At 41.7% G+C, this 27,812-nt stretch overlaps 3 protein-coding genes across 4 annotated transcripts in view; 2 read left to right on the top strand and 1 right to left on the bottom strand.

The window, feature by feature from the left end:
- The first annotated feature begins 277 nt into the window (after positions 1 to 277).
- Positions 278 to 16,995, top strand: exoc3l1 (exocyst complex component 3-like 1). 2 transcript variants are annotated; one of them, XM_050073901.1, is made up of 15 exons: positions 278 to 574; positions 5,861 to 6,036; positions 6,229 to 6,448; positions 6,758 to 6,970; positions 9,363 to 9,562; positions 9,675 to 9,893; positions 10,186 to 10,256; positions 10,911 to 11,028; positions 11,402 to 11,527; positions 11,959 to 12,059; positions 12,150 to 12,266; positions 13,223 to 13,493; positions 13,839 to 13,994; positions 14,911 to 15,044; positions 15,185 to 16,995. In XM_050073901.1, exons 1-15 carry the CDS (start codon positions 532 to 534, stop codon positions 15,369 to 15,371), a joined length of 2,352 nt encoding a protein of 783 aa, XP_049929858.1. In that variant the 5' UTR covers positions 278 to 531; the 3' UTR covers positions 15,372 to 16,995. The 2 variants fall into 2 exon arrangements, with proteins under 2 accessions (XP_049929858.1, XP_049929859.1); XM_050073902.1 differs by lacking the exons at positions 278 to 574; positions 5,861 to 6,036 and having other exon boundaries at positions 6,337 to 6,467.
- A 304-nt stretch (positions 16,996 to 17,299) lies between these two features.
- Positions 17,300 to 25,640, top strand: prmt7 (protein arginine methyltransferase 7). Its single transcript, XM_050073169.1, has 17 exons — positions 17,300 to 17,557; positions 18,843 to 18,879; positions 19,196 to 19,345; positions 19,544 to 19,652; positions 19,881 to 19,993; positions 20,117 to 20,346; positions 20,807 to 20,987; positions 21,067 to 21,194; positions 21,316 to 21,454; positions 21,539 to 21,622; positions 21,729 to 21,776; positions 21,925 to 22,014; positions 22,328 to 22,489; positions 22,848 to 22,922; positions 23,222 to 23,382; positions 23,594 to 23,690; positions 24,743 to 25,640. Exons 1-17 carry the CDS (start codon positions 17,463 to 17,465, stop codon positions 24,899 to 24,901), a joined length of 2,058 nt encoding a protein of 685 aa, XP_049929126.1. The 5' UTR covers positions 17,300 to 17,462; the 3' UTR covers positions 24,902 to 25,640.
- ciapin1 (cytokine induced apoptosis inhibitor 1) overlaps positions 25,639 to 27,812 on the bottom strand; it is a 7,411-nt gene continuing 5,237 nt past the window's right edge. The window contains exons 6-9 of the mRNA XM_050073170.1: positions 27,111 to 27,193; positions 26,755 to 26,870; positions 26,516 to 26,597; positions 25,639 to 26,390 (exon numbers count right to left, since the gene is read on the bottom strand). Coding sequence (XP_049929127.1) covers positions 26,280 to 26,390; positions 26,516 to 26,597; positions 26,755 to 26,870; positions 27,111 to 27,193 — 392 coding nt within the window. The 3' untranslated portion in view covers positions 25,639 to 26,279. The remainder of the gene's footprint in view (positions 26,391 to 26,515; positions 26,598 to 26,754; positions 26,871 to 27,110; positions 27,194 to 27,812) is intronic.

Here is a 27,812-nt window from a genome sequence, read left to right as displayed (position 1 = left end):
TTTGCTCAGTTGTCATGGAGATGGATCTGTTCACATGCAAGCTCAGTAGCCGGTAAGATTTAATTTACAAGCTTTTTGTTGCCCAATGAAGAAAGTGTGGCTGAAAGCTCTGAAATCAGAAAGCTGAAATATTATTCTTAAGTAGTATTTACTATCTTCTCAACAGGACCCAGCATATCTCTCAATACCCTCCTTGTCCCTGCCCCTTTCTACCCTCACCCTCCCCCTTCCACCCCTCCAGCATTATTCTCTTCCCTCTCCTCCCCCCAGCTCCCTCCCTTTCCTGCCGGCCTCTCAGCAGAGGATGTGTCAGGGAGAGAGAGTGTGTGTGAGGGAAAAGAGGAAAGCCGTCAGTAGAATGGATATGTGCCCTCTCTCCTCCACGCGTTCTTCTCCTTCTTCTTCTTCTCTGTCTCATCTGTGTCTTTCTTCACCCTCCTCTGCCAGTGTTGCACCCTGGGCACCCTCAGTGCCGGCCCTCAGGGGAAAGGAGACACGTTGGGCGGACGCACAGCTGCAAACTGAACTCCAATGTCAGCAGGGGATCAGAAGAATGGTGGGGACAAACCAGAAGGTAACAGAACACACAGACACTCACGGTTTGCCTGTTGACAACATTAGTAAAGGGCCAACACCCAAACCTTCTGAAGTCTGTCATTAGCTAAAGACAAAACAAAGCTGTGCAGGGCTGCAGTGTTGCCTGTCTGTCAGATAAATGAATGAACTCTTCAAAAAGGGTCATTCATTAGGTTTAGAATAACGTGTTGATTTGTGGACTGTTGCTTGCATTTGTCAACATATTGAATGTTTGCCAGCCAGTGTCAACCACCCTTTGTGTGATGAAGGTTTCTCCTTCAACACAGGAGCTGTGATAATGATTAAGTTCTCTTATAAGAGCTACTAACAATACACGTTCATCAGCCTGAGTCCAAAAATAAGTCCTCTGATGGTCCCAGTGCAATTTCAAATTATTTTTTAAAACAGTATCCCTACAAGGTCCATTTAGTAGTTTTTCTGGAGCTTTTAGTCATACTATGTGATCAAGATCCCTGCTGTCATGAAATTGTACATGTTCAAATTTATATTTTGTGTGTGTGTGTGTATACACTTAGAAAAGAAAGTCAAATTCTGTGATCGTTGGGTTTGAAGATCATGCCACATGACTGAAAGCTCCACAACAGCTACTAAATGAACCATGTGGTGAGATTTTCTCAGGTCAAGAATGGGCTTTAAGTGTTAGAACATTTTCAAATACTTTTCTGACAAGAATGAAGATAACCACGAACTTGTTATTTATTTGATTTTTGAAAATAGACAGATTTAAAGGGACAGTCTCGCATTTTAGTATTCCACTTCCATAAAGTTGGTGCATTTTGTAAAGACAGATTAACAAAAGAATGGTGCAGCAGAAGTTGAGATATCGTGACTTTTAAAACCTGTTGACTCCAGGTATCATCATGCAATTTGGGGACCCAAACACAAGCAGACAGCCGTGACACATCACTGTTCACATCCTTGTTTATCATGCGTCTCCATCTGACCACTTGGGTTAAGATTTTCTTACTGCCTACTTCACTTCTGCTAAAGAGTCAAAGTGCCCCACACACAGTTATTATGTCCACACTCTTACTGGCTACTCACTAGCATGCTCACCAATCATATAAGTGGATGTTTTGGAACAGGTGTCACTGTCAACAGAATTCAACATGTCTCCTTCCATAGGACAAATCAAAGGAGCACATAAGGAGCAGGTCGTAGAGCGTTTGCACACTGTCACCAAAATAATCTCCATGTCCTGCATTAATGATGTAGTCCTTGTTGGAGATGCATCAGGACACATTAGCACTGACACTGCAAAAGATGTGGTCAAATGCATTCCAGACCACCTCGGCAAGTGGTCTGAGTGATTGGATCACAATGCGTCTTGGTTGTTTACACTTGTGTTTAGCGCTGTCCACTTATGATCAGATCACCAAAGTCACATGTAAATACCTGAATGATTTAGCTGTTTTTCGCCATTTCTGTGTCCAGGATTTCTGGGGTGGGCCTAAATCATGACTATCCTTCATACAGCTCCTCCACCACTATAACATTAGAGCACTTAGCATTAGTGTTCTTTTGTTTGGCCCCGGTGAGCTACATTTAACAAGCTCTCTTAGCTCTTTCAGTCGAATACACACATGAGTAAACATGTTTGTTAAATGTCACAATCATGTAAATACAAGTGAAATAGTCATCACTAATGTACGCTTTAGTATTTCAGCCCAAATTGGCTACCTGGCCCGCCGGCAGTTACTGCTCACTGCTGTGGGTGTTTACTTTGTGCTAACGTTAGCTACTGTTAGCTGCTGAACGAGAGGCAGCAGCTCTCTGCTTTGGTTTGGGTTGCTTCCATAGACCATGTGCGCTACTGGGTTATCTGCTAACGAGTGTCTGACACTTTTCAGTGGCTTGATCTTCGTTTCAGCCACTTTAGCGGACATGCCCCCAGCATCTCAGAGTAAGGAATAACTGCTAATTTTTTCATGATTTTGAAACCTTATTCTGTATACTTGGTGATTTTTTTTTTTTGATTATTCAAATATGGCTGGATGGTTAATAACACTTTTTTCTGTTGTGTGACAAACTTATAACACATATTTATTTTTGCTTTACCTGAACTTTAATGTGTAAAATCAGAGGAATGCCCCTTTAAAGACACTGTGTATCTGCATAAACAACTGTATATGCTATGGCGTATCAGGAGTAGATCTGTTTGGCAGTAGGTCTCCCATCAGACCGGCTGTAATTCTCCACCATGTGCCATTATGAGCACAGAGTCTGCCGGTTTCCATGCCAACCCACCATTCCCACAGCACTATAGTGCGGCAATCAGTCAGTAGCTGCTGTACTGTCGCCCGTGCAGTTGTGTTTTTGACTGTGCTGTGTTGCAGCTCATGACTCATCACTTTCCCGAATGTGAGCTCTATGGTTTATTGTTTTGCAGACTTGCTGATGATGATGTTTCAGCGCTCATATTTAGTGCTGGTAAGAGATAGTGTCCCATGACCTCCTCTGAGACAGAGGCAGCCCTGTTTATGTAATTGAGACATCCAAACATCTCCACACAAACACACAGAGTTAGGAAAGGCTGAACTTACCACAACCAAATCCTGAACTTTTAGTGATACGTGCTTTATCTGTGACTGTTATAATTTTGTTATCTTAATACAATCAACTGAGCTTTCAGCCCTGAAGTCACAGAGAGATTGCTCGATGCTGGTGACCGAGCACAGCACATTTCACTCTGCTGAGTCACTGACCAGAGCATTATTCAATTAAGACCAATTAAGATGTGTAATTCAGTGTGTAAGCCATGTCACGTGACTCTGATGGCTGACTAACAGAAATGTTATCCTGCTTACCTGACTAGCCGACTGACAACAGTGCCTCACTTCTCTCTGCTATAAAAAGATCCTCTCCATTAAGGTTCAGAGAAATGTTTGACTCAGACTTGGCAACATATCCCATTACCTAAACATCGATACTGCTGCTGCTTAGCATATCTCTTTTTGTGGGTGATGGAGCTGATAGTTCAGCAGTAAACAGTGGGAGCATGGGAGAGCTGGGAGGACATTTGGGGACAATATGGGGAACTATTACAAAATCAGGGTGTTCTTTCCTGGGGCTGGTAAATTGGAAACACATTATTAACATTTTTTACAAATGCAATACATAGTCACTGTTGACAGAGAACTTCCCAGCTGGGAACAAACTTTATCACACCACACTGGATATTATTTCTTGGAGGCAGAAATGCTGTGGAGACAGAAATAATGACACTCGTGAGTAAGTTAAACCTCATTTGGCAGATAATTAGGCCATTTCAAGCCTTTCTGGCATGGGGAACGATGTGATCTGGTTGCAAAATTCTCAATTTTCCCTTCCTCTGGTTGAAAAGTTTGAGATTTATAAAACCATGACATTTTAAAAGTTCTCATCCACTTGGGACCAAGCCTGTCCAATTTTGATCGAACGTGATGAAGGGCTTCCCTCAGAAAATTGTTTAGCTGACGTGGTAAGCCACCCAGATCATGAAGTATCTGGTCTCATGATCAATTTAGTTATACACGACACCATAAACTATAACCACCACCCATAAATATATGACATGTGAAATATCCCCTTTCCCACTGACTTAATATTTTTATTAAGAGTATGCACTTTTTAAGATGTAAACTAAGAGTGACCTGTAGTGTGAAGAAAGGAATCACTAGTTGATATTTTCAGTAGAAACCCTTAATAGCTGATGAGGACTGTGCTCACATTGATTTGGATTGATTCAGATATTGAGACAAAACTAGACAAAACCAGGTACTATGAGATGCTGCTGCAGTACTTTTCTAAAATGTGTCTTCTGTGTGCTTTTCAACAAACTGGAAAAGGCAGATTTGGTGAAAACTATCAAGATGTGTCATCATCAACATAACCAAAAACACTAGATGTTTACCATAGCTAATTGGCTGACCTGGGTATTAAAGGGATAGTTAAGATTTTTTAAAGTGGGGTTGTGTGTGGTACTTATCCATAGTAAGTGTATTGCCTTTAGTAGATGTCAGTCAGCACACCCCCAGTTTGGAGAAGCAGGCAGGAGTCAGGCAAGCTAGGCAATGTACTGCTGTAGATGGGGTCAGCAACAAAATGAGCCATCTGATTTTACACATTAAAGTTCAGGTAAAGCAAAAATAAATATGTGTTATAAGTTTGTCACACAGCAGAAAAAAGTGTTATTAACCATCCAGCCATATTTGAATAATCAAAAAAAAAAAATCACCATCAGTTTAAGTGTACGCTATATTTAGAATATTGTCACTACTTTACCTTTCTGTCAGAGAGCGATTTCCGATGGGGAACTAAAGCTGTCATATCTCTCTAATCACAGCCAGACTCCATTAAGGAAAACCATGATTTAACATTGCTAGACACAGAAGCTGTTGGTCTATCGCTGCCTCGATAAGCTGGTTTGTTTGTGCTATTGTGTGATTTCGGCATTTAAAAGGGTTAGTTCAGATTCACCAATGTCACACAATAACACAAACTAACTCAGCAGCAGCTCCAGTGTTCAGCCAACCAAAATTACTGTTTTTGTCAATGTAGTTTGGTGGCATTGATGGGAGCATAAACGAGGAGCTGAAGTTGTTAATGGCTTCCCTGTTGGAATGGGTAGTCTGACAGAAAGATAAAGCGGTGATAATAGTCTCATTATAGGATATATTTAAATTGGGTTTTTTTTAAAGTGAGACTTTTTTAGGTGGCTTGAAATACACTTTGTTGCTGACCCCTCCACAGCAGTACATTGTTTAGCTTCTGTAGCGATACTCCTCTTCTCACTTCTCCAAACTGAATAAGTACCACATACAACCCCACTTCAAAAACTACTAACCCTTTAAGGGAAAAAAGGTGTGTAGGCTAACAAGCTGACCAACATAACAAAATATGGCTGATGATTTTTTTTGTCATCATGCTTTAAAAACCTTTATAATTTTAGCTACCTTCCACTCATCCCTGTTTTTTTGTCAGTGGACATGATTTTAATATTAAATTTCCTGGAAAATGTGGTTCTTCACTGAGTTTTAAAGCCGGTTATCGTAAGATTTGAATTTTTTTTTACATTGGCGACTCCCAGTGGGAGTATCAGAAAAGACAATGGCAAACTAAAATACATATCATAAGAAGAAATGTTATGATTCCATATCTACTTTACATATATTCCACACATTTGGGCTTAAAAAGAGTAAACATCTGCCTCTGTGCAGCAATGACATATGTATATTTTCAGTAATGTTGGTAATAATGTTATTTTTCCCTGTTTTTCTGTCAGACATGATGCCAGTGGCAAAGGTATGGCCAGAGGTGGAGAGGGCCGAGTGTTTGGCCCGCGGTGCTGCCCTGAAGTGGGCGTCAGGTGTTTTTTGTCAGCCTGAGCATCTGGAGCGACTGAGCCAGTACAAGAAGAGAGAGAGTCAGAGAACTGCCTCCATTCACACCAGACTGAAGGTGACATCAGAGGCACACATCAAAACACACACAGATATGTATACACAACATGACACTATGTGACCTCAGTTTATAAATGGTCAAGTTAATGGTTGCAGCTGTGCACTTAAGAAGAAAGTGTTGCTGTAAGTCATCAGTGGGAATCAATAGTAACTACTGTGCTGCTGCATGTCACTGCTGCTTTCCTTTCAGTCCATGGTTCAGTCGTACCTGGAGGGGGTAGGCTGGGGTCTGGAGCAGCTCCGGGAGGCCAGGGTCGAGCTGAAGGAGGTGTCACATGCTTTGAAGAAAACAGGACTGGAGTCTGATCGAAACGCAGAGGGGGTGAAGTCTCTGGAGAGGCTGAGAGAAGTATCTGTCAACCACTGTCAGCTCCTCGCAGCCGTTAGCAACCTGCCACGACTTTACTCTGGTGAGATGCTGCACAAAGTGTGAGTGATTATAACACAGAGCATCTTACTCTGATACATACTGTACATGGAGTAAATAAAATTGCAAATATACCGGCAATATAATGCAGTCCAACACATCAGCCACTTCTGTGAAGCCTATAATGTTGTTTAAATTTGATGTTAAGTAAAGAATACATTTTTGCTGTAAAGTAAAACATGCATCTTCAGTCAATAACAGCCCAAAGTAGCACCAAGAAGTTATTGCGTAAGTTGTTGACAGTTGGATGAATTAAAGTTCCCTCCCTCCTTCCCCTCCTTGCCCTTTGCAGTGCGTAGCATGGTGTTGGAGACTGAGCGTCTAGTGGAGTCCAGGCGACTCCTGGAAGCCCACGCCCGGTTGATGGATCTGGAGCGCTGGCAGGATGACATCCTTTGGCAGCTCCATGGAACTGCTGGGACAGCAGGAAGTGCACTCAGCACAGAAGACCAGGAGCTAGTAGCCAAATATTTCTCTGGTGTTGGGCAGCTGGTGGACGCCCTGGGTAAGGAGATCTTATAGACACAGGGTTGGACAGCTTTACAGTTTACGCAGTTTTATGAGTGGAATTAATCCTACTCATTCAAAAGCAAACATATATGGAAACTGTATTTGTTGTGATTTAGTGCCCCATTTTCATCCATTCTAGGCATAATGCGTTCGGTTGTGTATGTGCATGTGTGTATCTGTCTGTCTGCAACTAATCTCACAAACTACTGGACCAGTCAGCCTTATATTTTGTGTGCACATTTACCACTTAAAAACACCTGTTATATGGTTTTATTCGCCATTGACTGCTGACTCCTCACTCTTTTTAACCAGCTTGTGGAACAAAATTACATAGCAACAGCATAGAGTAAAAGGCATTCACAGCAATCGACTGGGCTAAAAACAAACCTTACCTGGTCTGTTGCAGGCCACATTTTAGCCTTCATCATGGCTCAAAAACGGACATAGAAAAGCAGATTAATTACACACAGTACCTGATATGTTATGATCCACTGAAGATCGGCACCATACGAGATGAATAAATCCCTGTTTTTGTTACCTTCACCACCATCTTGACTATAAGGGAACTGGGAGAGACAATTGAGTGAGATTGACTTCTTGTTTTTCGAGGAGAGAGGGAGGTAGGGGATTTTATTGGACATTGTGTCTAAGGTTTGTCTTCATGTAGCCTGTCTACTCAAGGAACACCATGATAATGTAACCTGTATTATATCTTCCCTTCATTCCACCACTGTCATGCATACAGGCTGGACACACAGCCCACCCTGCACTCTCTGTTCCCACCCACATGTCCCCAGACACACCTGGCAGGACTGCACTTTTCTAGTTCTGTATAGATATAGATACAAAAACTTAGATGTATCCATAACCTTTCTTGTATCAACAGAATTTCTTTGGACAAAGACTAGGTATTAATTCTTAATCATTTTTTGGTGCAGACCAAAATGTCTTTGTGGCTTGATAACCATCAAACACTAAAGGCTGGCACAGACTATTTAAGCAGTTTTGTTTTGTTAGTTAAAGCTGTATTGGTTGATTTCACAAATACAAATACGAATATGAAAACTTAATTGTCCACAATGTCGAAATTTTCCTTCGGTTTCACCATAACACGTCATAAGACATAGAAGTAGAAGTCTTAGCAGTACACATTCATTAACAATGCCACTCACAACATACAAGTCAGTAATACATACATAACATACAAGTGTCCATGAAATGAAATGGACTTTCTGTGCAAAGAGCTGCGACAAAGTATTAGGAGCTTCACACTGTGTAACAGTCCTATGTGTGGATCTTAGTTTCATTTATTACCTTAAGAGCTCTTGGGACGGGCAGCACAGTGGTGCAGTGGTTAGCACTGTCGTCTCACAGGACAGGTGGGGGAGCCTCTCTCTGCAGAGTTTGCATGTTCTCCCCTTGTCAGTGTGGGTTTTCTCCAGGTACTCCAAAGATATGCAGGATAGGTTAATTGGTGATTCTAAGGTGTGAATGTGAGCACGAATGGTTGTCTGTCTCTATGTGTCAGCCTTATGATAGTCTGGTGACCTGTCCAGGGTGTACCCCGCCTATCACCCAGTGTCAGCTGGGATAGGCCCCCAACAGGATAAGCATTTATAGAAACTGAATGAATGAATGAATGAGCACTTGGGACAAAGGATTTCTTGGATTCTTTTCTTTCTTTCTCTTTTGGCCACTTGGGGGCAGCAGAACAAGTTCATAACACAACAATGACATATTTTCACCTTATTAGGTTCTCTTGGAAAACATGTCAGCAAAAAATTGTCCGTTTACGCAACCAATAGACATGTGACAACATCGGAATTCATTTGGAGTCATGTTTCTGGTCGCTCACCAACTCCTGAGGAAAACACCTCTTTAGCTGTTAAATTATCCACTATGTTCACCAGCTACAGAAGTTGCTTACTTTATCTGCCTGCTGATTGATTCTGGACAGGTCGCATACAGTCGATTTATTAGAGCGTTTTGCTAAAACATCTTTTAGCTAAAAAGCTCACCTCAATTGCAGCTGCAGCAAGCAACCAAAACAATGAGCTAAAAGAGGATAAAAAGCTGCAGAGTTGAGGGGAACAGCACAGTTGGGTGATGATTCTCTGTGTGTCTGTAACTTCTCAGTGACATCCGATCACAGCACGCATAGTCATTTTATCCATTGTTTGCATAAAAATATTGATTAGTGCAGCTTTAAAGTTGTTATGATGGAATATGAGAGGCGAGCAGCAGTTGGTATTAAATCTCCTGTATTCACAATCAGGCAATGTACCGTTTGTATCAGTGCTCATAAAATGAAAACTTTAAATTAGCTTTAATAAATAATGAAAGCACACAGTCTGTCTCCATCCTCAACATCCACCCTATGGCTGCAGGTAAGGAGCTGTGGGCGGTGGTGAGCAGTGCTCTGGCTCTGGCCCGACAAAACCCCACACCATTTGTGTCAGCGGTGAGGATAGTGGAGCGGGAGGAGGCCCTGGACCAAGCCTTACTGGAGGAGAGAGGGGGGACCAGAGGCAACAGCAGGCCGTTGCCCCCAGGACGCCCTCGCTGCTGGAGGGCATGCTTCTTCCAGGTCAACACCAGCTGATACAAACATAACACATCACCTTTTATCAAGTTTTTTTCTTTTTAAACTTCTAATTGTATGTTAAAGTCTGTCCTGTGTCACATTTTCTGTCTTTCAGGTACTAGAGGAGGCCATCTCTGCACGGTTTCGCAGTGTTTCCTACCTGCACACACGTGGTCCAGGTCTAGCAGGCCACCTCTCTGCTCTCCAACACGCTATCATGGCTGACCTGGCCACTGTACGCCACCTGCTGGAGCACTGCGTCCCACCACACTACCAGTTAACAGGAGCCTACCTGAAAGCCAGCCACCGCTGTTTACATGCTCACCTGGCACAGGTCAGTGATGCTGCAACTTGTTTAACTTTTGTACTCTTCATTATGCATACTACAAATCTGATAGTACAAATCAATTACAGGGACTATTATCTCTTACATAATGTGATGCTATGCATGATCATAGTAAGAGCCAGGAGCCATAAATATGGTCTTTAATGGATTTAATGGTCTGTCCTAAGTTAACCACATTTTTAATTAGCAGTTATTTTCTCTGGGGCAGTCACCATCTTGAGTTTATAGATTTATTATCATTTTAAACATTATACATGTTTAAGTGATTCTTGTGGCCTAGGTTAGCAGCTGGGACTTGGAAAGTGGTGAAATCTTTGCAGTGCTCAACTGGGTGCTACACATCTACAACAGGTGAGGTTCATGACCTGCACACACTCTGGGTTCTATTCTTTGTCTTTCTATCTGTGGCTGGTTCTTTGTGCTTTAAAGCCGTGTTTGTAATGTGTCGCAAAATTAAAATTTAAGGATTATGCAAGTTTGAACTGAGATGACTTGAGAGACTGAGGTCATTGAACACATCTAGGTCAACAACTCCTCCATAGCCATGGAGTCAATACCTGGGAGGACCAAATCTGCAGGGGAGTCCAGCCCACCTCAGAAAAAAAAAATTAAAAAACAAATTTCTTATTATATGATATGATTTATCATAAGGAAGTACAGCTACTGTAAACACAATACAATATAAATATGCAAAACTGAAAACTACCTCTGTCAGTAAATATATTGTCCAGCCAAGCAACAGCAGACCTGCAGTACACCGCAATACTAGATCTGAAAGTAAAAATAATGGCAATAACTTTAATTTATTTACGAATATGATTACATTTGCTGATGATTATTTGGGACAGTGGTGCATGGTTGCCTGTCTGTTTCCACTCTAATGTGTTATTATAATGATATTTTTTATTCAGCGTTCACATAGTGACAATGTTTGTTTTGGATGCCAGTGCTATTGGACATTGTTAATGATCAAAAGCTTAGAGTGTGACAGTCTTGATTTGGCAGCCCAGACATGATGGGTCATCCAGAGCTGGTGACCGAGATGGAGAGAGTAGAACTAGGACCGCTCATCTCCACTGAGGGACTGGAGCAGCTGCAGAACAAATACGTGCAGAGTGTTCGGGTGAGTTAAACTGTAGATACACAAATTATGACCTGAATCCCAGGGTCCTACACAGTTCAGGTAATTGTAGTGCACTTAATTAAAAAGACATTATATAAACTGAAAGTACAGAGGACTACACATGTTCTGTTAGACATCCATCATGTCACATCTTCCAGCATTTTGATGATGAATACATATTACCTTTTCAGAGGGAAACATTGAATACCTATGAAAAAACAATTTTAATTCATATCTGAAAAAGTTGGTGACCCTGAAACTGAAACTGGGTTGGAACCACATGCAGAGTGTTACAGAAAGTGGAGGAACATGATGGTATCTGTGTTGTTATACTGAGTGCATTAAATGTGTGCCCATGTTGTTGCTGTTACAGAAAAGTGTATCAGAGTGGATGCACAAAGCTCTACAGGTGGAGCTGCAAGACTGGCAGAGAGACCAGGAGCCAGATACAGACCATGAAGGTTTCTACCAAACCAGCCTGCCCACTATCATCACACAGGTAAACATGCCATACACATACACTAGACATACACACACACACACACACACTGCAACATCACACAGCAGGTTGTGGAACTTAACTTATTTGTGTACAGTACAGCATGGCGTTAAAAAGTATTGAATTGTCTTAAATTCAGATTGGTCACAATCACGAGAATTTCTGTTGTTGGCGCTATGGAAAGTAACATTTGAACAAGAGGGAAACACTATTCAACGGAGGATACAGATCACAACTTCTGTGTGTGTTCTGCCTTGCCCATTAAGTAGTATGCCCTGAGGGTGTCATCAGTTTCATGATAGTGCACTTTTCATTTTAAACTGACATCAATGTGCAAATTTGAGAAGAGTACATTTATACTTTCAGTGTGTATGTCCGTCCCAAGTTTACTCTTAAATTTCATTTTTGTTTTGTTCGTGGGGCCATGGTAGATGCTGGAGGAGAACGCCCGGGTGGCTCTGATGATTGGAGAGTCCCTACGAGATCAGACGATACAGATGGGACTGTATGAGATGGAGAACCTCCTGAACAGGTGTGCAAGCTGCACTTGTAGGTGCCTGTCAGACATTTTAATTACTAGTATACAGAGCAGGCTCAGGCAAGTCTTCCCTCTCATCAACAGGTTTCGAGAAGCTCTGGTAGAGTTCGGGAAGGAGCATCGCAGGGATCCGAGCAACAACAAGAACAAGTTCTACCTCCACTATCTGCTGGCCTCCATCAGCAACTGCATCATCCTCAAGTGAGACAATGGCAGAGTGGTGGTGAATGGCTGCTGAAAAAGCTTTCAAAGCTGCATACACAATTATTGGACTAATTTTGGACAGTTTGAGGACTCAGAATAGGTTAGAATTTTGTGGCAAGCATCAGTGTTGTAGTAATATTTGTGGCAACTGTTTTTCCATGCTCAAAGAGTGGTGCATACTGTAAAAAACAGAGAACTAGAAAAGTTGTTTTTGTTTTTTCCTATAAATGGAAACAGATGGACAAAGACATTTCTTCAGCCAAGGCTAATCACGGAGATATTCTTTTTTAGTTTGGCAAATCATCTCATATTCATCTCCAATCAAGCTGTGCGTCGCCAATCAATGGGGCATGTAGTTTTTAGTCTGCACATTTTATTGCCTGTGGACATTTAGTGATGTTGAGATTCAACCTAAATGCCAGAAAAAATTCTGGCATTATACGTTTCTGTGAACCATGGATACGTTACATTTGTGTTTTATTATGAAGCAGATACTTTGAAACTTTACGATTCAACAGCACTGTGGTTAATGTGTGGTAAGGTTTAGGCACGACAACAACTTGATCAGGAAAAAAATCATGTTTGGCTTAAAATACCTAGTTCTGGGTGCACTATTGCTGCTGAAAACACAGTGATGATTCTTTAAACTTACTAAAGAACTACAAGCTTTTAGGTTTATCACATCACATGCAGTTGTTAAAGACTGGAGGCAGCTGGCTACTGACTTCTCCTCTACTTCCTGTAATGATAATACTATCTAATCAGTTTGTCCTTAATTAAATTTATTAAAAATTAAGCTCTGATGATCTGCCTGGTGGAGGTGGTGCTGTCTAGCTAGTAGTCCCAGCACAACAAACGACAAGAACTGGCAAAATAAAAGCTAATGAAATAAAAATCAGAAAACCAAATACAGGCCTAAACAAAATCCCCTGTGTTTCCTGTGTTTGATGCAGAAAGTCCACAGAGAGCCTGCAGCAGCAACAATCGTCCCGGTCGGCAGGACAGTTGTCTCGGACTCCTCCCAACCCTCTGGCAGCTCTGGACCGGGCAGTGAGACGGGCGTGTCGCCTGGTGATGGATCAGCTCCTGCTGGATCTTAAACCTTTCCTTCCAGCCCTGCTAACCCGACCCTGGCTGGTCCAGGGAGACCCCACCCCTAAACTCTGCCACGTCCTAGAGCGCCACCTGGAGCTGTACGGCCGTGTTCGACCACCCTGCAGACAGGTCACAGCTTTGCTCTGATTTTGTCTTTTCTCAGTTTATTGTTTGATTAAATCCAGTGGGTGGAGCTGAAGAAGAGTTTTATGTCAAATCAATTTAAGGCACAAAACAAAGGGAGGAGGACTCTAGTATTTGTATTTACTTCTTTTTCCTCATGTGTGGGATGTGCTTGTCTTATTATACATAATAATGTACATAATGTGGTATAAGATTATTTATGTCTTGGATACCTCAAAGAAACAAATACGCCCACTACAATTTATACAGTCCAAATATATGAATATTTATTAAACTAGGAATTTATCGTATGACTATGTAATTCACAAACTCAAAACTTTTGGCCAACAGCGTCTGCAGGAGGAGGCCCAGTGGCTGATGGTGGTTGAATACGTCAGGGCTCTGATGCAGAAGAGGCTGGTGTGTCGCAACGCCGAAGAAAGGAGGCAGCTCGCTCAGCAGATGGTTCAGGACGACCAGCAGTTTAGAGAAATCTTCCACGGCCTGGTGAGGAGGAGCTGAATAGAAAAGTTCATTAATGCATTTTACCACTTTGGAATATCATGGTGTATCAGAAGTCATAGCAGTAGTAGTTGCAACAGGATCCTGCATTTTTGTGGAGAGTTTTAGTGTCTCATGATGGCTTAAAGGAATAAAATCACCATTTGTATATCACTCACCCTGTGTTACATTGCATTTCGTAGAGAAAACTGTTTTTCTTGTATGCTGTTACAGTGAACGAAGAATCCAAAAAAGGAGAACATTCTTCATTAATTAGAGTAATTAGGGTCTGCATTTAACAACAGCAAAACTAAATCAAAACATCTGTTTACAAACTCTCAAACAATTCGTGCAGTTTAATCCAAGTCTCATTTATTCAGTCAAATGTTCAGTGCTTCCCAAACACATTTCCTCTAAAAGGTTACAATTTAAAACAGGCCAAACAGTCACACATGGACAAGTAGCATGTCTGGGTATGTGTGTGGGTTTGAATTCTGCTCAAGCACAGCTCAAACGCACATGCATACCCAGGTACGCTCAGGGCGCACTACTCAAAGTGTTTTATATCATAATGTTGTAGCGAAAATTCATGTGTTTAAAAAGTAATGAGCATAGACTGGATAAATGAGACTGGTATTATACTGCACGAATTGTGTGAGAGTTTGTAAACAGATGTTTTGATGTAGTTTTGCTGTTGTTAAATGTGGACCCTGATTACTTCAATTCATGAAGACTGTTTGCCTTTTTTGGATTTTCCATTCACTGTGGAGGCATGTGGAAAAAAACCTTTTTCTTAGTGAATTCAAGGTATTGTGGGATTAGTAACTGATATACAAATGGTCATTTTGTGGGTGAAGTATTCCTTCAAAAGCTGTCTATATTCAGATTCCTGTATCAATCAAACTGGTGTACCTGTCTGCAGGAAGGTGAAGGGTCAGTACCTGAAGTGAATCCTTTGGCCTTACTACCTGTCCTGGCTAACTTTATTCAGCTGGGGGACTCTGGCATGCTCACTCTGGAAGTTTCTGGACTCGCAACCAAATACCCTGACATCAGGTAATCTGACCCTCCTGCTTTTCAGCCCTCACTGCTAATTACTAGTGTAATTGTTAAACTGCCACAGTCTCTTGATAGCATGTAACACTAATGGTGTTACGAAAAAAAAGTTTTATGACCATGTGTCTCTGTTTCCTCAGTGACGAGCATGTGTCTGTACTGCTGGACATCCGTGGGGATGTCTCCAGGGACGTCAGAGGGGCTGTAATGGAATCACTGGAGCAGAGCGCCCCCCCTCTGCCTGCAGGATATCGACCCATCTTCATTGACATCCTGGTGCCTCACTCCACCATGGCCTTCTGCCTGCCCACTGCCAAGTGTGCATGACTGGGGCTGAAAACTGTGGCCTGAACTCAGATTTTCACATTAAAGACAGGTGGAGGTGGATCTGTTTCTCAGATCATCAAGCCAGATGCCCACAGCTTGATGGAGCAAACAACCGAACACTGGTGAATCTGCTTCTGTTGTGCTCAAGTTACGCTGACAGATGGCCAGTCTGTGATCAAGTCTGTCACTCATTATTTATCCAGAGAGCATCAGCTGAGTTTTTTCCTGCTTCACACTCACAGTATTACACGTTATTCATTCTGGGAGCTGCCCAGTACCACGACATTGTGCTCTTTTGTTGCCCAATGAAGTAGATTAAGGGTTCAGGGCCTCACCCAAGGGTCGTTACGATACATGTTAAGTGAGGAGAGAGTGACACTTTTTCGTTTCCTTCACCTACAGCTTAACAGGGCTTTGAGCAGGTGACTTGATGATCTAACTTCATTTGAAACTCATTTGCCTGGTACAATTCTGAATTTGTATGCCACAACAGCTAAAATGGTTACAAGTTGTTGTGTTGTGTCTCGGCGATTTATGCCACAGATTTAACCAGACGTGGACATTAAAGCTGCGTGAGCAACTTTAAACAACAGGCTCAAATGTTTGACACTGGCTTCTTTTCTTTGCACACAGCCCTCTTTATTTGTGCCAACTTGGCTGTTGCATGATACTATCAAATGGATCATGCCGTTTTAAAAAGGATGATTCCCTAGTCACCGATAAAATATTTCATTGACAGTACTTTCTACTGAACAACTGCTTTAAATGCCTTCAGCAAAATTCCTTTCACCGTCACTGTATTTGGGTGGCAGCAGACATTTTAGTGGCAGATATCTCACAAAACCAAAATTATTCACATGGCTACATGTTATGGCTAAGATGTTTGTGTGTGTGTGACTCAGGTGACACATTAAGTGGCATCCATCACATAACACAATTGCACCTACGGGAGATAGTTATTCAGGAATGTATGACACCTTCCTGAAGAAACAAACTATTGGATTTTGAATTGGCAAATCAATTTGTGTATATGATGCAGTGTTTATTTCATGCAGAGCTTAGGAGTCAATGGTTTGAAATTACATCTAGATAAAACCTGATTTCTGGTATATTCATTGAAAAGCCAAACAATAAAAAGACACCATGAAGCATCTGAAGGATTTTGCCATATGTGACAGACAACAGTAGATTGATCAGTTACAACATAAAGTGTCTGACTTTTAGAATATGAAGAGCATTTTATTAAAGCACCATCACATTACAGTCTAAGGCTAAACAAGGGTTTTCAGTGAGGGCTCTTGGACTGTGACCCACCCCACTGGAGGAGCTCGGGCTGCTGTAATTACATCTAAATCACCTTTGAAATCAACTTGTCATTAACTTGGCTTCATGTATTATTGTCATTTCTTAAAAATGTGTCCATCTTATCTTGTATTGATGTTCATATTGGGTGTTTTTAGTCAGTTTTTTTTTATGTATTTATTGTATTTATGTATGACTTTTCTGCAATGTTTCCTGTTGTTGTTGCAAAGGGTGTTCCCCTTGTTCTGGTTCAATGCCAGCCTCTAAAGCACACTGTAAACTCTGTCACATAAATGCTAAAATAAATGCTTTTTAAAGCATACTTTCATCTGTTATGATTAATATTTTTACTATTACAAATTCCTACAGGAATATGATAAAAATAAAAATGGTGTTATGTAGCGCTTGTACTTTTCATTTTAGATTTACAGAAAAAGTATAGCATAAAAAGTAAAGTAGGAAAAATAAATCTATTATATGACATTTTATACTGTTGGTAATATAATGAAAAAGTTAATTAGGTAATGTCAAAAAATATTAACATACAACAAGAGTTACATCACATACTTGGTGTATACAAGTATACAACAGTCTACAGTTGGTAGGTCATGATTTCAGTCACGTGACTCAAAGAGTTTGTGACGTCGCTGGGAAAGATGGCCGCTTCCATTCGAGCAACGTTGCCTCTGTAATCCGATTTACTTTAAGACTTTGTGTAGAGTATTTCGTTAACAACAGCTTGTAATTAGTCGCACATGTTACCGGAGTGTTGCAGCACTTGTGGCAGAGATGAAGACCTTCTGTGGAAGAGCCAACCCGAGCACCGGAGCTTTGGACTGGGTGGAGGAGAGTGAGGAGTACGACTACCACCAGGAGATAGCCAGGTAGCTCCGAGCTTAGCATCACAGCCCCGAGAGACAGGAGCTGCACACTGTTGGTGGTGGTACAGTTTGTAAAACAGTACACAGGACACTGGAATTTATTATGAGCCTTCAGAAAACACGACAACAACACTGGAGCAGAGAGTTAAAATGTGTTTTCTGTGGTTGTGCTGTCAAGTGTGCTAACCCAACAGATGAGTTTAAAGCCCCAGAATGCCTGTTGAGTCTGAGTGTTAAAGTAACTTCTGTCAACAAGCAACCCAACTTTACTGTGACAGTTTTTATATGCAGTGTGACGTGACGCGTCCTTGTACAACTCAAGCTCGTACAAGTATTTCATACATACATGCTTGTGTAGTATTAATGTGTGCATCTCTGCACTACTAGCTTGGCCAATTAAGGACAACAAAGATTTACTGAGCAGGATATATCACACTAATAAATAAATAAATGAATAAACCTTTCTCTACTGACATTTGTTGTCAGTTAGGGACTGTTCTTAACTTCTCAAAGGAGGTGGGTGGCTGAGGTGTGGCTTCTTCTTTTTTTTTTTTTTTTTGGACCCTCTCCCCGAAGCCACAGATATCCCTAAATGACGACCACCATATATTAGTTATTAGGTTTTTAAAACTTACCCGTTGATGTTGAAGACGAAATCCTGGAATTGAATAAAGCCTTGATGTTTCCCTCTTGTTGTGCATGCCGGTTAGTCAGTTTATTTATTGTACAAGTTTATTTTTATTTTATTTTTTATTTGTTATTTTATTACTGTAGAATAAACTGATTTCGGTCAGTATTTTAAGCTCAGATTTGGGTTTTTTTTGTTTGTCCCATTTGATGTGTCCAAGAACTGTCGTAAATTTTAAATTTCAAAGGATAATTTCTGTTTTTACAGTTTCTGGCTGTGATAAATGGTGTAACTTTGGTGATTTTTAAAAGGAAAATTAAAAAATTTGGAGTAAAAAAAATACAGAAATATTTGTATGCCCCTCCCCTAAGCCAAAATAGAAAAACAAAAGTCCCTCTCTAGTGCTTAAAAAAATATCTGACATGCCTCTTCCTTTTTGCACCACCCCCTCCTCCCTTATACCTAACAGTCCCTTATCAGCTGACATATGTAAATATATAAATTTAATTCTTATTTATTATTTGTTAAAAAGCAAAGCGTAAAAAAAAAATGCCAGAGTTTTATCAGAGTTAGGGATTTTGTACTTATTGTACAGCACATGGGACTAGTGTTAATATTAATTTCACCATCTAAATCTGTTGTTCCATGTTTATCTTTCAGGTCCTGCTATGCTGATATGCTACATGACCATGACAGGGTGAGTGTTGGAGAACATGACATCAACCTCTGCTTTATATGAACCATGTTTGTAATGGAGCAGAGTTTGCTGTGGTGATGTAGTTATTTCAAATTTAAAGTATTTTATGTGTTTTATGAGACTGTTCCATGATATGGGTGTGTACTGAAACATATTGTGAAATTGGTGGGTGTGCAATATCAAGATATCCTCTGTTTATACTTCAATCACGAAGAAAACAAAGCTGATTGTAGGCATGACACTGACTATGTATCTGTTTGTTAAGCTTCTCGCTCTTCTTCAGCATTGACACAATTGATGTACTCTCTGCCTCCAGAATAAGAAGTATTACCAGGGCATCCGGGCAGCTGTAGCCAGAGTAAAGGCTCGTGGTGAGAAGGTCATTGTCCTGGACATCGGGACAGGAACAAGCCTACTGTCCATGATGGCTGTCACTGCTGGAGCCGACTTCTGCTATGCTGTGGAGGTAGAGATGCTCTTGCTGTATGCACTGGATGATGACTGTACATTTCAAGGGGCAATACCCCTAATTAAGCTCTCAGAAATTTCAGCAGGCATGCTAAATTTGCTTGCTTTTTGACCAGGACATGAATGGACACTAGGGTTGCATTCCTCAAATCCCAAATGATGTCAGGTGTCATCTCTGTTTCCTTCATGTCTGCAGGTTTTTAAGCCCATGGCCGATGCAGCGCGGTGCATTGTAGAGAAGAACGGCTTCTCTGAAAAGATCAAGATTATCAACAAACACTCCACTGATGTCACTGTGGGGCCAGGTCAGAGAGACTCACACAAATGCACACACAGCTGCACTTTATACACGTTGGTGTTCCTTTGCTTCTGTCACATGACTGTGGAAGTTAATGTGTCTGTTGTTTTCTACAATGAGAAATGTTATTCTCTGTGAATTAGAGTCCTGAGAGAAATCTGCAGAGATGAAATCATGTTGATTGTTAGTATGTTTGTGTTGATGCGATATGTGTTGTGTTTGTAATTGACTACAGATGGAGATATGCTAATGAAGGCCAATGTTCTGACTACAGAGCTGTTTGACACAGAACTGATAGGTGAAGGTGCCCTGCCCAGCTATGAGCATGCTCACCAAAATCTGGTCCAGGTGTGTGTGTGTGTGTATATATGTCAACATCTTTGCCAATGTCATTTTGGCTAAAATAAACTGCAGACTGTTGGTGGTCATTTGGTGGTCATATCCGTCTCCTCGTGTCCCTCCACCCTGCAGGAGGGCTGTGAGGCGGTCCCTCACCGCGCCACTGTCTACGCCCAGCTGGTGGAGTCGGAGCTGCTGTGGAGCTGGGCTCAGCTGCAGCCGGTGGAAGTGGAGGGGGCCCGCCTTGTCCCGCCGCCCGCTGTGGGCCACTGTGCTGGAGCTCATTCAGTGTGTGACATCCAGCTGAGCCAAGTGTTTCCTCACAGCTTCACCCCGCTTAGCCCTCTCTGCACCATGTTCAGGTGAGAAAGTGTTCTCCAGATTGTTTTGGCCGGAGGCATATTCAAATTTGGCACAAACGTTGTTCCACTTGGGCTCAACAATGAACTGATTGATGGTCAAAGGTTAAAGTCATGGTAACTATGACCTTGCACCCATCTCATTCTTGTGAATGCGATGTCTTAGTTTCTCAGATTTGGTACAGACTTCTACTTGGACTCAAGGATGAACTGATTGGAATTTGGTGGTCAAAGGTCAAGGTCACTGTGACCTCAAAAAACATGTTTTAGTATTTATAGCTTCTTTGCAGCAACATCCATATTTGAAACATTGTCTGCTGCCACTGCTACACATGAGTCTGGACAGACAAGGATGTTATCTGTAACTGTAACTTGGCTTGTTCGGAGGCATACAACTGCGAGGCGGTAATTGTAGTTTCATGTCTTGCTTTCCCTCCCTCTGCACTCCTTTCTTCTCTCTCAGTGTGGATTTCAGTAAACCAGTAAGCAGCGCATTCCAGTCCTACTCCTCCCAGTTTGTGGCTCAGTCCAGCGGTCAGGCCCAGGTCGTCCTGTCATGGTGGGACCTCGACATGGATCCCAGTGGAAGCATCGTGTGCACCATGGCTCCCAGCTGGACATACCCACAGCCAAAGATGGCCCCTGTGAGTGATAGGACACTAGGTTATGTTGCTCTACGTGAGGCTCCCATCAACTCCGGCTGATTACTGTGGTGTGTTTCAGTGGCGGGACCACTGGATGCAGAGCGTGTACTTCCTGCCTGTGGAGAGCAGGGTGACAGGAGGAGAGGAGCTGAGTCTGACTGTCTGTCATGATGACTACAGTCTGTGGTACAGTCTGCAGTCTCACAGGTAACAGCTCAGAGACAACATAGCTGCATATTTCTTGCTTTACTTTAGAAACACTGTTTGAATCTGTGTCAGCGTCACAAGGTCTACGTGCTTTTATTGTTGTGTATGTTTCTGTCCTCAGCCAGCAGGACTCACAGACTGAGGGTCCTCCGTCTCGGCCGTGTTGCACCTGCCAAGCTCATCTGGTTTGGACTCGACCGCGTTTTGGTGAACTCAACGACAGGCGGCGTACAGAGAGCTATGTCAGCGCACTGCGCAGCGTAAGCGAAGGCCAGCAAGAATCTAACCTGTTAATGAGTTAATGGATACGACTGTTCTCTGATTACCTGTTGTGTGTACTCCAGGTTCTGAGGGAGGACAGTGTGTGTCTTGGCGTCAGCGATGGAAGTCTGCTTCCTGTGTTTGCTCACATGATGGGAGCTAAGAAGGTACTCTGCTTTGAACATGTGGACACACACTGTACCTTTTCAAACCAAATACCATTCTCACACTCTGTTATTGACTTGTTTTTTTATTCTCTCGGCCTCTGCTCAGGTTTATGGTTTGGAAAACTCCAGAATGTCCAAACAGGTTATCGAGCAGGTAATAACAACTATTTAGTTTTCCACCTCATCTTTGAGAACGGACAGATGAGCCCTAATATTTTCACTCTTTTGGGTGTATCAACACAAAAACACAGAACTCCAGTGACAACATAAGAGATGCTGATGCTACACATTTTTCTCTGCAGGTGTTGGAAGCCAACTTGATGAAAGGAGGTGTTGAGCTGCTGGAGATCAGGACAGAGCAGCTAACCAGTAACGATCTGGGAGGAGAACAGGTACCTTTGGAACATGCGGCCAGTGGTGTGCACTGCCACCTGCTACAGTGTTGATATTACCATCAGAGTGTGGCCTACACATTGTGACTTTAGAGATGCACTAATCCATATTTTTATAAATCAGCCAACAAATCAGTTAATGCTGCTTTGGCTCTTTTCTTTTGAGTTGCTTGGCTGTACATTCGTTGTAATTCAATCCATCTGATAAAGTTTGAAACAGAAAATCCCACACAAATCTATTGTTTACAATTTGATGATAAAATGTCAGTGATGTGTATCTCAGTGGAGTGAGTGTAAAGCATCTCTCGCACAGATCTCAGTCCTGATGGGCGAGCCATACTTCAGCACCAGCCTCCTACCCTGGCACTCCCTGTTCTTCTGGTACTGTCGGACCGCCCTGGCAGGCCTTCTCCGCCCCAACGCCACCATCCTGCCCTGCTCTGCCACACTTCACATGATGGCGGTAGAGTTCCAGGTGAGACAGATGGAAATATTTTCATACATAGACAAGTTTTTAAATTACCTAATTACCTCCCACATTTGAACAGAAAGCATGAATACAAATCCATTATTGTATTTTGTTGTGGAACAAACAGGGTCAGGGTTTTGCGTAGGTCTGATGTGCTTGTATCCCACTGTTTTCTTTATCAGCAATTCTCATTCAGGGTCCTCTTGACTTTTTCAGAAGCTTCAAGTCCTCAGTGGTCTGCAATACTAAAGACGAGATGTGCAATTTAAGGCTAAATGTGCATTTTATAATAGTATGATAGAATATTAAGTATCAAAGTTAAAGGTAAGTCTCTGTTGGATTAATCTTGTCCTTTTTATGTTAGGATTTGTGGAGGATAAGAGCTCCGTGTGGAACATGTGAGGGCTTCGATGTCTCACCCATGGATGAAATGGTCCAGGTAAGATTATTACATGTTAATTTCTCTTAGCAGCCAGTTTGCTGGCTTAGCAACCACCTCATAATATAGGTTTTGATATTAAAGTGAGATTTGTTGGAAGTAAGAGCATGATTCAAACAAACAATGTCCCTAAACAAACGGGGTGTTTATGGTTTGAACACTGATGTGATGACACTATATATCCATTGTGTTTACCTGAAGTTAAGGGGAGCTGAGTTTGGTCTGTTTTGACTTTCTTGTGTTTCCAAATAATTTATTTTTTGCAAAATAATTCATTTAAAAATCACTCACCACATCAGCAATCTCTGGATTTCCGTGAGTCCCGTGAGGCGGAGCCCCACCCTCTCTGGGAGTACCCGTGCCGTGCTCTGACCCAGTCCACAGCCGTCATGACCTTTGACTTCACACAGTGCATCCCTCAACAGCCAATCAGCAGTCAGGGCTCACTGCCTCTCGTAAGGTATGGAGTTTTCTTCTGTCAGTCTGAGATCAGGAACCATAAACCAAAGTATTGACTAAATATTTATTTTGGGCTCAACTGATCATTTACGTTTTACCCCAAAAACGTAGTTGACCAGAGCTCTCACAGATAAACACAGTGTACTGCACTCTTGTGTTGTAACAAACACATCGCCATTGTGGAGCTAACAGTCTTTAAATGTCTGTTTCAGGGTTGGTCGTTGCCATGGTGTTGCGTTGTGGATGGAATATCACCTGACAGATGACATCACTGTCAGTGCAGGACTGATTGGACCAATCAGTGAACAGGTATCAGCGTTCACCTAAAGCCTCTTCTTAACGTATTGATCATCTTTGAACCCTGAGCTGTTTCATGTTTTCTGCATTTTGGGTCTTTTGTTGTCCATTGCACTCATCTCAGAGACATTGGGGCTGCAACTAACAATTATTTTCATCATAGAATAAACATAATTTTTTTTTTTTAATTGGTCCAGTTTAAAGCAAGAGTGCTGCAGCCAACAACAGCAGAACAGGCTGCAATATAGTAATTCGGAGCATGTTCGCACCGTCAATTTATGTCCACTAAAAGTGCTTGGTTTTTGCCACTGACAGACTCAGATTGTTATTTTAAATGTCTGACAACATTGTAGAAAGGATCCCTACAGAGGCCGATCTTTTTGTTAAAGAAGAAGCCAAAAAAAGACCCCAAAATCACCATTGTCAGACCCACCAGACTCCATTTAAATAAACAGCAATTTAAGCGTGGATAAATCCAGTATATGTTCACCTCTAACTGGGTGAATTGAGGGTTTATTTCAACCAACCCAGAGCTTGTGATTGTTGGAACAGTGGAAAGACAAACCAATATATTTGTGTTTTTTATTTTGTTTCTGTCAACTTTGAATGAAGTGTGTTTTACAATTTTAAAATTACTGTTTTTTTAATGGAGTCTGGTGGGTTTGGTGATGGCATAGTCATGGTTCATGGTTAAAAAAAAAGGTCTTTCTCTGTAGGGATGCTTTCTATAAGTTGTGATAATAATTTGAGCCTGTCAGTTGCAAAAGCAAGAACATTTAGAGGATGTAAATTGATGGTGTGAACATGCCCCGAGTGGTTACATTGCAGCCTGTTTCACTGCTGCTGATTGCAGCGGTCTCTCAATATTGGACGAATTTCAAGAATAGCTGTTCCTGTTTGTCACGTAGACACAAAAACATGGGAAAATAGGGTCCAGGTTGAAAAGTATCAAACTTTCCCTTTAATGTCTTTGTCTCTAATCTATCAAACTGCTCCAGTGTTTATTGTCAAATGAAGATCTTCAACATTCGTTTTCTGACAGTCTCTCTGTACCTTCCTTGCAGGGCGAGTGCGAGTGGAGTCGACACAGGAAACAGGGAGTGTATTTTCTCAGGTCACCGTGGGAGAGCTCAGGTGACGGCAGAGCCGCAGTGTCTTACAGCTTCACCTTTGAACCCAGTTTAGGAGACATTAAGATGGACTTCAGCATCGAGTCTCAGTGAAGTGGAGACTGAGGAACAGACTGTTGATGCTTTTTACCTCACACCAGTGTTTGCATTTTGTTGTTTTGGGTGCACATTAACATCTGTGGTTCAGCCAATATTGTTTTAAAATGTTATTAAATTGTAATGTGATTATCATCATACCAAAACAAAGCAGAATTCAGTGTGTCAGACAGCTGAACATGAAACTGTCCAAAACATCCCAGAATTTTTGCATAATCTTAATAGTTATGATAATTTATATTAAGGGCTACCCATAGGAGGAGTTAGCAATTCTACAATAAATAATTCAACAAAATAAATCTTTCACATCAAAGATGGGTGTCACTAACTGGCTGATGGATGTTCAGTCAGTTCAGTGCGATTAGAGATGCAAAATAGACTGTTGTGTTTGTAACCAGAGACCACCTTGACTTTTTATGAATGAATACATCCGTACAGCAAAGCCAAATGAGTTACAGTTATGTTTCATAAAGCTTTACATTGTGCATTGTTTGGTATTATTACTGCTAAGTTTCCATGAAGGATGTTACGTGTTTTTGACGAATGGGCTGCAGGAACCAACAGGGCGATGACATCACTGATGAGCTCTACAAGTATTAATGTTGGACACCACATAACATTTTCATTTGTGGTGCTGTTATCCAACTGTGATGGAGCAATGTGCTGATAAATATGACGATGTACCATCCGATGACTTTGGCCTCTTTTAATGAAATAAATGGGATGTGTACAAGTAGATGTCTGACTTTAGTTTATTGTATTAAAGTGTAACACAAGGCAACATAAATATGCTTGGACAGGACAGTTTGTGCTGTTTGTATGGACCTCTGTATGCTTACATTGCTCTGGTGAATACCACTGAATTTTTCCTTGATACTGTAAATATGTCAGTGGTCAGAAGAGAAAAAAATAAGAACAAATGCATTCCAGTGTTTCCACATATTAGAAACCTTGTAAGTAACTCTCCCCACAGTTTGCATAATTAACAACAGCAGGAGTGAAACTGCAATGACAGTGCACTGTTTTATTCAAATCTCATTCTTGCTCACTGTCAAAGCTGCATTGCCAAACAAATTAAGAAAATCTCAGTGGACATAGTTTGCCATTGTTGCTACACAAGGGCATCATAATCAGTGCTGGTGAATCACTGAGGAAACCAGATGTTTGTTGGAAAATTCAAACAATGAATGCATCAGACAGAAGCCATCTCACTGAGCGGACAAACAGGCTGAAATCCCCATCACATCTGCAATGTGCTCCACTGAAGACGCAGAGATTTCAACTCTGTTTTTTTGCATTGCATCTCAGTGTGGATGGAAAAGAAAGGAATGTAAAACTCTGAAGCATGAACGTCAGGAGGTGTGAAATCAGTGTTTCATGCATCAGTCAGCGTCTTCTTGTCCAGCACAATCTTCTCTCCTGGTTTGAACGCTGGCATCCCTGTGTACGGACAGCTGGCACATCGGAACGCATCACCAAGGTAACACTGCCATACGAGGAAATGGAGATCAGTGAAGTAAGTATTTCTTCACATTGTTTACAGGTTGGCATGTCAGGAGAGGTAATATGGAAAATGCTGACATTTTACAATATAAGACAAAATATACTCACACTTCCACAGGAAGATTTCGGTAGACTAGTCTTCTGTTTTCCTTGGTTCTCCTCCTCCAACTCCTCAGCAAGACCACAGGAACTACACAAACATACAACATACAGTTTGTCGCGATGTTTACGTGCTTTTCATGGATAAATGTACAACATGTAACATTTTCTAAAACTCCTTCTGTTATAGCTACAATCCACCACATGCTTTTGTCTATGGTTTAAAAATGTTTGTGTGTTGACCTCACCAATTCTTGCAGGCTTTCTTCTTGGCAGCTCCTCCACAGATGGTTGCTTTAAGAGAAGCTGGGTCCGGCTTTTTCAGGTCATCTTCATCCAGGAGAGCATCAGAGTCCACCAGATCCTACAGAGAAGAGGAACAGAAGGGACAAGAAAGACTCTGTAAATGAAGACAGCACAGTGTACAGAACGACATATGCATGACAGTCTGAGAAGGAAATATGTGTGTGTAACATTTATGAGTACAATATGTTAAGTGGTGTGCTGTGGTCAAGAGAAAATGTGTTGCTCCCTACTGAGCTGGCCAAACTGTATTTAATGAGTCCACCTGTAAGGACACAAAGATTCAAAATCCATAACTCACCACATCATCATCATCCATGTCATTGGCTGACAGTGTCCACATTTTGACAGTGTTGGGATCCAGAGCAGGTTTCTCGGCTGAAACTACAGGAGAAAATACAAATAGGCAACTTCAAAATCACACAGAATTATGTTCACTGAAGCAAAAAATAAGTTTAAAAGCAAAGAAGGAACCTCAATATCTGTTCACATATCTTGCTCTGTAGGATATAACCTCTCAAATCAATAAACTTAGATAATTTTTAGTCGTATCAGATGATTGAGATCCACTTTGTGATGGATCACACCTGTTTCCAATTCACTGATGAGCAATAAACATGAGATAATTATGCTGGCCCTGAAAGGTCACAGCACTGCAACTTAAGAAAACACATGCAAAAAGACAAAACACAAGCAAATTGAGAAAACATTTTCATCAATTTGACAACACGTGCGCAGCATTTAGAAAACGCGCTGCAAAGACCACAACACAACACATTATAAAAACGCGCTGCAAAGACCACAACACATTAGAAAAAAGCGATGCAAATAGACCGCAACACAACGGAAGTGTTTCCAGGGGACACTTAAATGTGATGCACACGTCCGGTCAGGCGTGTTGTTGACGCGGATTCAGCTGCAGCCCCGGAGCAGAAGCCCCTGACGTGACACAAGCCTCTGGCTTGACGGAAGTGCCCCTAGCATGACGGAAGTGACGTGTTTT

The sequence above is a fragment of the Epinephelus moara genome, chromosome 20, assembly GCF_006386435.1.
Source record: "Epinephelus moara isolate mb chromosome 20, YSFRI_EMoa_1.0, whole genome shotgun sequence".
Classification (NCBI taxonomy): Eukaryota; Metazoa; Chordata; class Actinopteri; order Perciformes; family Serranidae; genus Epinephelus; species Epinephelus moara.
The sequence above is the reverse complement of the archived record's forward strand: the minus strand, read 5'-3'. Positions and strand labels throughout refer to the sequence as shown.